General features: G+C 37.4%; 1 protein-coding gene across 1 annotated transcript; it reads right to left on the bottom strand.

Moving 5' to 3' along the window:
* Window positions 1-4,306: 4,306 nt before the first annotated feature.
* On the bottom strand, window positions 4,307-5,254 carry LOC125123989 (olfactory receptor 9G4). Its single transcript, XM_047774166.1, has one exon. It carries the CDS (start codon window positions 5,243-5,245, stop codon window positions 4,307-4,309), a length of 939 nt encoding a protein of 312 aa, XP_047630122.1. The 5' UTR covers window positions 5,246-5,254.
* Between the last annotated feature and the right edge of the window lie 3,763 nt (window positions 5,255-9,017).

Here is a 9,017-nt window from a genome sequence, read left to right as displayed (position 1 = left end):
CTCTTTATGACCTCAGCTGACAGCAAGCTAGACCCCAAACATGTGAGTGGGTCCATTCTTCATCCATAACCCCACCTGAGCTAATGGCTAAACACAGACATATGAGCCAGCCTAGCTGGAAGCAAACAGGACTGGCATAGGCAGTCTTGCATAACTGCACAATTGAGATGACAGCTGATTTCAAATCCTGATTCCATCCCTTGGTAGCTCTGCAATTTTTTTAGCCTCCATTCCTCATTTCTCCAAGTTTAGAAAATTTAAAAAAAGAAAAAAAATCAGTGCTATACATATAAGATGCATATCCCAGTGCGTCACCAGAAAATATTGCTAACTAATGGGAGCTATTTTTATTCTGAGAAAAATGAATAAGACCTGGCTCAGTTATAAAAGCTGAGCATGAGAAAAAAATATGCAAACAAAACCATGTTTTTTCCCAGAAGACGGTTTAAGCCAGAATGGTACTGTCCTTCAGAATTTTTTCCTAAAATCTTGAAGGTTAATATTTTTGTTACTTATTCACATACAATTTGACAAAGGAGTGCAAAGTCCACTGGCCTGGAATTGAGGAATCCTGTCATAGGGACAGAGCCTGACACTAATTACGTGTGTGTGTGTGTGTGTTTAATTGAGATATGATTGACATAACACTTGTGTGGTTATAAGTCACCTGTAAGTTCTGGAACACAAGGTTACCCACATGAATAATTTGGTTGAGCCTTTTTCAGGAACCTTCCGTGATTTCAATATGTTAACACTTAGAGAATCAATCACAAATATAAGGATAGATAACCTCACCTGCAACAATGCAGCATGCAGAGAAAATCAACAACCTTTACATATGCATATATCTTTGGCGACATTAGACATTACCATCCTCTTGGCTTAAGCAAGAGAGAAAATATAGTCTTATTTTAACAGTAAGATTTGCACTGTCACACTTGTTTCAACAAAAATCAATCAATGAGCTTGTGCACACATTAATTTTTTCATCAAGAAAATGAGTAATTGCTCTTCAATTTGTGGAATGCTGGATCTCTTCAAGAACCAAAGGCAATGCACCTTCTCTCCAACATTCAAAACTGCACATATGTTTAAACAAACAAAATTTGAGTTCACAAATCCCCATAAATCTATCCATAGGTTTCTTGGTTATGATTCTTAATGAAAATTCTAATACTAAAAGATGCCTAAGTTCCTTTCCAGTGCTAACATTCTATAATGATAAGAGTTGAATACTAAATACTTTGAACGTCCCATGCTTATACCTGAATTCCTAATCTTCAGCCCCACATGTTGATCTATCTGCTCATTTCTAAAATTAGGTAATAAATTCTATTCTTCTAGTTTCTCCAGCCACAAACCAGGAATCAACTTACTTTCTTTCTCTGCTGGCCCCTCTTCAACATCCATCCAGCACCTGAAAATGAGTAGTAAGGAGTAAAGATATCACACTAGCAATGTGGATTGCACAGCTACTAGAAGCACTAGCATCAAAAAGTGTGTCACCTTTTTGGTCCTCTTGTTTTCACCAGGATAACAGTTAATATATGATAATCCAGTGTAACTACTAGACTGAATTTGAATTCTAGATGAGAGTTACACATATGGAATTCTATTTAGAAGATGGTGTGTGTGTGTGTGTGTGTCTGTGTGTGTCTGTGTCTCTGTGTGTGTTTAGCATAGGACAGAATCTGTGTCTCTCTTCTTATTTCAGCTGAGGTCAGAGAGAGGACAAACCACTTCACTGCCCCTGATCCCAGTTGCTTACCCTGGATTAGAAAGGACACTCCTGGAAGTGATACTCGTTTCCCCCTCCTCTGATAATTTGGCATGCTTTATTAGACCCTATGCATGTAATCCTCAACAGCCCTTTGGGATTCCTTCCACCCAGTAGCCCAGAAATATGTACTTCAGTCTCTAAAGATACAATTACAGTTCATTTGGAGTATGGGGATGATATATTAATTAGGATATGAAAATAATGAGGAGTATTTAATTAAAAGTTGGCTCCCTTAGTTGGTCTAAGTCACAATACGATTTTTTTCCATATTGAAATTATGAGACATGTGCTAGTTTATTTTTCTTTATTTTTCTTTTTTATTATAGTTGATGTACAATGGTCTGTCATTTTTTTCTGTACAGCAAAGTGATCCAGTTATACATTTATATACCTTCTTTTTTCCACAGTATCCTCCATCATGTTCCATCACAAATGACTAGATATAGTTTCCTGTGCTATACGGAGGGATCTCATTCCTTATCCACTCCAAATGCAATAGTTTGTATCTACTAACCCCAAAACTCCCAGTGCATCCCACTACCTCCCCTTCTCTCTTGGCAACAGAAAGTCTTTCTCCTGTCCACGAGTTTGTTTCTTTTCTGTAGGTAGGTTCATTTGTGCCACATATTAGATTCTAGATACAAGTGATATCCTACAATATTTTTCTTTCTCTTTCTGACTTACTTCACTTAGTATGAGAGTCTCTAATTCCATCCATGTTGCTGCAAATGGCATTACTTTGTCTGCCGTGGGTGCACCCCTAAAGAGACAAAAAGACAAAAAAAATTTAAAAATAGATTAAAAAATTTAGAACACCTGTTTGAAAAAAAAAATAGCATTTTACTTTAGTGACCAGCGTATAATCTTTACTATAAAATGTAGATTCAATTTAATGTTAATATAGTTTTTAAAAAGTAGCATCCAGATTAAATGCAAAATAGAAGTGTATATTTTATATCTGGGATCCCAAGGGCTTAAATTACTTTACTATTCCCCTATGTTGACCCAATTGATTTTCCCTACCTTATGGGATTTATGGGAATATATAGAAAACATTATATTGAATTTGGATATTTGAGGAATACATCCTTCCTCTTTCTTGTCCAATACTTACAGAAATTCAGTGTAAATGGAAATATAAGGAATATTAACAATATTGTGATGAAAACAGAGAGGGCAATGGCATGTTATTTAATGAATGCAGATGAAAAAAATCAGAAATGTCAGAGCTAGTACAAATGGTGAAGTGGTTACAATTACCCATTTTACATTTTTAATATAAATGCATCTTATACATGTACTCACTGCAACAATAGCTATAATCATTCAATAACAAAGATCTAACTTCAAGGCACAAGCCACTCATTCATCATATGTAACTAATAGTCCCTCATTTTCCATGGTGTAAAGACTGTCGAAAAATAAAAAGCATTTTCATGTACTGAAAATGAAGCTATAATTTTCTCTGTACTTAAAAATCTTCTGGTAGGAGAAAAAAAATGTGTCTAGAATAGAGTAGCGCTTACAGTTGTTGGTTCATTTTTGCAGTTTGTTCCACTGGATGTTATTCTTCTTTATGGGAAAGAGGAGGTGTATGAATTGAGGAAACATATGGCAGACTGAGTCTCTGTGAGAGACCTCTTTTTCAGGGCAATACATTATCGTAGAGGCACCTATTTCTCCATGATTTACAATGATGTATGCTTGTTTTCCATCTAAATAACTATTAAACATTTTGCCTAATATTAAATTGATGTGGAAGATACCCATTTACAAAGATATTTTCTATATGCTCATCTAGAGCTTTATGAATGAATATGGAGGGAATTCCTTACTAAAAATAAATGTGCATAAAACCTTGACTAAATTTCTGGATATTTAGCCATTCCAAATCATTTCTCCATGGAATAAAATTTGTTCACTAAGAGTCAAAGTCAAACCATGTGCACAAAAACCATCTAATTCCTCTTTCTCCTTCTACAACCTTCCAAAGATGATCAAACAGATAAATTTTATAAAAATCTAGTACTGCTGAGAAACACAGTATTGCAGAACACCCAAGAGCCAAATATCATGTTTAAAATAATTTAATCGGAGTTCCCGTCGTGGTGCAGTGGTTAACGAATCCGACTAGGAACGATGAGGTTGCGGGTTCGGTCCCTGCCCTTGCTCAGTGGGTTAACGATCCGGCGTTGCCGTGAGCTGTGGTGTAGGTTGCAGACGCGGCTCGGATCCCGCGTTGCTATGGCTCTGGTGTAGGCCGGTGGCTACAGCTCCGATTCGACCCCTAGCCTGGGAACCTCCATATGCCGCGGGAGCGGCCCAAGAAATAGCAAAAAGACAAATAAATAAATAAATGAATAATTTAATCACAACAAAATAATAACAATAAAAGTGATCTTATCAATGCTTCATCTTTTAAGATTTATGTATTGCATTTACTTGAAATGTTGCAATGTCTACAAACATGTTTATAAGCCACTAATTCAGAAAATGCAGCATAAGCATTCTGCAAAAAAATAAACTTCATCTCTGAGGCCTTATGATCTGAGTTGTTTTCCAGAAGGCTTCTTTGACATCCTTGTTTCTCACACTATAGATGAGAGGGTTGAGCAGTGGGTTGACCACAGTGTAGAACAGGGCAGCCACTTTGTCCCTCCCCAAGGAGTAGGTGGAACTTGGCCTTGAATACATGAAGAGCAAGGACCCATAGAAGAGCATGACCGAGATGAGGTGTGAAGCACAGGTGGAGAAGGCCTTGCGTCTTCCCGAGGCTGTGCGGATCCTCAGAATAGCCAGAAGGATGTTGAAATAGGAGATCAGGATGGCAAGAATGCTGGAGAGGACCGTGAAGCCCACCACTCCCAGGAGGACCTTTTCATAAACGTGGGTGTCTGTACAAGACATCTTTACCAGTGGTGGTGCATCACAGAAGAAGTGGTCAATGATATTTCTGCCACAGAAACTCAGGCGAAAAGTATTGGCAGTGTGGGCTATGGCATTCAAGAATCCTCCCATGTAGGAGCCAGCAACGAGTCCAGTACAGAGAGAATCAGACATAGAACTTGAGTAAAGCAATGGATTACAGATGGCCACATGGCGGTCATAAGCCATGGCTGCTAGGAGATAGCACTCCGTGTAGGCTACAACACAGGAAAAGAACAACTGGGCTCCACATCCAGCCAAGGAAATGCGCTTATCATCAGAGACACAATTGGCCAGGATTTTGGGGGTGTACACAGAGGTGTACCAGAAATCCAAAAAAGACAAGTTGCCAATGAAAAAATACATAGGTGTGTGCAGGTGGGAATCAATACGGATTAAAATAACTAGGGTCATGTTCCCTGATAAAGTGACCAAATAGAGAGTTAGAAATATTCCAAATAACATCATCTGCCACCGGGGGTCTGATGAGAGGCCCACTAAGATGAATTCAGTCAAGACAGTGTGATTTCCAACATCCATGTCCACAGAGGTGAAAATCTGATATGATAAGGATAAAAAAAATTAGTGCTTTCTCTTTTGAAAGAAATAAACAGAGGTATCAATTAAGTCAACAATGACTAGAAGACTATCCCTCTTAATCCCTTACTATCTTAAAAAAAAACAACAAAAAAAAAAGCATAATTTCAGTCCGTGACTTGAGAAGCCCACTGGAAATGGAGTCGAGATCTGATTTATCTATTTATTTATTTATTTTGTGTCTTTTTAGGGCCATGCTCACAGCATATGGAGATTCCCAGGCTAGGGGTTAAATCAGAGCTATAGACACTGGCCTATGCCACAGCCACAGCAACCCCAGATCCAAGCTGCGTCTGTGACCTACACCACAGCTCATGGAAATGCCAGATACTTAACCCACTGAGCAAGGCCAGGGATCAAACCTGCATCCTCATGGAGAAGAGTCAGGTTCATTAACTGCTGAGCCACAACAGGAAATCCAAGATCTGATTTTAGAATTAAGGTTTTCACTTGCTAATTGCTTAATGCAGTGCAAGTACCTTGTCTCATCAACAGCTGAGCAAAATGATGACCTCTGACAGTTTATTTGATTGAATTTAGATCATATTCAGGAAAATATCCAGCCAAATATCTTACATGGGAAGCACTCAAACATTTTCAGTGTTCTGTATGTATTATTGAGAATTTTTTATATGTCAGGCATTGTGTTAATAGTTACACAAATACCAATGCACTGTACTACTCTTGCCACTATTAGTACAAATAGAAAAATATCTGTATTACTCATTATGATCAGATAGCATCCTAAGTCCTATTATTAACCCACTTCATCATTTGCACAATTTATAAGATAAGCATTATAATCTTCGCATGGTTTAAGAAACATTTTCAAGGTCCCAGAACTGGTAAACAGCAGATCTGGTATTTGAATCCAGAATTTTTTTTTACCAAGAATACATGCTCTCGGTGTACCCATTATGGCACAGCAGAAACAAATCATACTAGTATCCATGAGGACATGGGTTTGATGCCTGGACTCGCTTAGTTAGTCAGGGTTCTGGCGTTGCCATCGTGACCTGCAGTATAGGTTGCAGATGCGGATCCGATTCCAAATTGCTGTGGTTGTTGTGTAGACTGGCAGCTGTGGCTCCGATCTGATCCCTGGCCAAATAGCCTGGGAACTGCCATATGTCATAACTGCAGCCCTAAAAAGCCAAAAAAAAAAAAAAAAAAAAGCTCTCAACTATTAAGCCATCTCTTATAAGCAAATATATTTCTCTCACATTCCCTAATTAAGGCAGTCCTGTACTCCTCTGACAACCTGAATTTCTTTATCTATTAAAAAAGCTTTATAGGTCACAAACACGGCTTGGATCTGATGTTGCTGTGGCTGTGGCATAGGCCTGCAGCTACAGCTCCGATTTGACGCCTAGCCTGGGAACCTCCATATGCCACAGGTGCAGCCCTAAAAAGGACAAAAGACCAAAAAAGAAAGAAAGCTTTAAAAAATTCTTTTTTTAAGTGTTTTTATTCTGCACTTTTCTTTAGTTGATGTGAGATTTATATATATAGTTGAAGTATTTTTTGATATAGCAGATGTTGAATATTAGGAAAAACCAAATTTTTGGTGCCAAAGATACATTAAAAAATCATGAATCCCTCAAGGTTTATATCTTGACTTTCCAGAGCTCTCAGAGAGAAGCTAAAAGAAGGAATCTAATATAAAACACCACAGCATTAGAGCTAATGCTCCAGTAGCCAGTTGACTTTCCCCCAGAGACAGTGAGAGAAAACTAAAACTAAGAGGGCTATGATTTACTTACATTTTTGAGATAAACTGGAGACAATGCTGTTACTGGAATGCAAATCCAAGTTTTCTCCCTTAAAGTCTATTTTTTCCACTTGTTACTTAGAGAACTATCCTAATCTTTTAAATGTAGCTAATGGCTCTGAAGAAGACACATGAAAAAATGCTCAGCCTCACTAATTATTAGAGAAATGCAAATGAAAACTACAATGAAGTACCATCTCACACTAGTCAGAATGGCTATCATTGAAAAGTCTATAAATAACAAATGCTGGCGAGTGTGTGGAGAAAAGGGACTCCCCCACATTGCTGGTGGGAATGTAAATTGGTACAACCACTATGGGAAACAGTACAGAGATTCTTTAGAAAACTAAAAGCATAACTGCCATGTGATCCAGCAATCCCCCTCCTGGCCATCTATCTGGACAAAACTATAATTTAAATGTAGCTGGTGGCTTTAGAGAACATGTGACTTGATTGATGATATTATGGTTAAAAAAAAAAGTAAAAAAAAAAGTTGGAATCCTTACCAGTATAGAATGGATCTCTTCTTTTTTTTTAATACAGACTTTTATTTTATTGAATATTCTATGATACATTTAAATTTTTTATTTCCCCAATGCATTATTTTTTTTCCACTGTACAGCATGGTGACCTAGTTACACATACAAGTATACATTCTTTTTTCTCACATTATCATGATCCATTATAAGTGACTAGACACAGTTCCCAGTGCTACACAGCAAGATCTCATTGCTAAGCCATTTCAAAAGCAATAGTCTGCATCTATTAACCCCAAGCTCCCAATCCATCCCACTCCCTTCTTCTAATTAAGACACAAAGCACAGATGCTTTGGACATACATCCGAGGTTCTATAAGCTGACTTTACTTAAGTTTTTATAAACATGTTTCTCACCATTTGTCTTCACCTACTGGAACTTCAACCATACTTTATTGCTCACATAATTGATCCCCACACATCCTAGGAGCTTCGCAATTATCATGCTATATTGTTATTCTTTTGCATGATACAAGCTCTTTCCACACAATACAAGTTCTACTCAAGCTTGAGTAGAATTATCTTGGCAGGAATTTGGGGTTATTATATTGATAATGTGTAAAATTGATTATAGACACATCTCAATAGTTAAAATAAAGTATCTCTGCTACGTTATCACTTGTCTAAAGAATAAAAAATATCTGTGACTTATTAAGCTCATTTTTAATGCAATATAATTTGGGGAATAAAACAAATATGTGGACAGAACCAATGACTACTCTTCCGTAGTGCCCTCTAAAGAGACAAATAACTCAAAATGATAATAATAATAATGTTCTAGTCTAAACTCAAAGTCTTCTCAGAAAAGACAGTTAAATGAGACCTGAATAATGCGTCCAGTGATGCCCAGTGTCAGGGGTGATGAGAGAGCATTTCCACGAGATGAAAGAACACAGATCCACCGATCAGTGAGAGAGGCTGATGAGCTAAGAGGCTAAGAAGGTAACTAAAGATGGGATGGAGAAAGAAGGAATGGACCACGAGAGTTCTCAGCTCACAAAGCTTATCAGAGGCCATAGTCAGGGTTTTGGCCTTTAAAACAACACAAATGGAAACATCGTCATGATAAAAAAGTAATAGGATCAGATTTACATTTTCAAGGTTTACTCTGGCAGCAGATAAGATAATGGATTAAAAGGGAGGAAATGTTCCCTTTTAACTGGAATTTCTCTGAAATCCTTAATCTTTCATCACCTGCTGACAAAGGCAGGAAAGAAGTATTCAAACTTCTTAAGAAAATTTCCAGGGATTATGTAAACTTGGAATTTATCCTAATAAATAAGACTCAAAGGCTCTCAGGCTCAATTTCTCTCTAATCAAGAATGTATATTTAGGTAGTAATTTAACATCAAAATATTAGACAAATCTTAAAGACGTCCTTTCAAGGTATTAGATGGTAATGAAAGCA

This window comes from Phacochoerus africanus, chromosome 4 (genome assembly GCF_016906955.1).
Source record: "Phacochoerus africanus isolate WHEZ1 chromosome 4, ROS_Pafr_v1, whole genome shotgun sequence".
Classification (NCBI taxonomy): Eukaryota; Metazoa; Chordata; class Mammalia; order Artiodactyla; family Suidae; genus Phacochoerus; species Phacochoerus africanus.
This window is presented reverse-complemented; position numbering and strand designations above follow the sequence as displayed.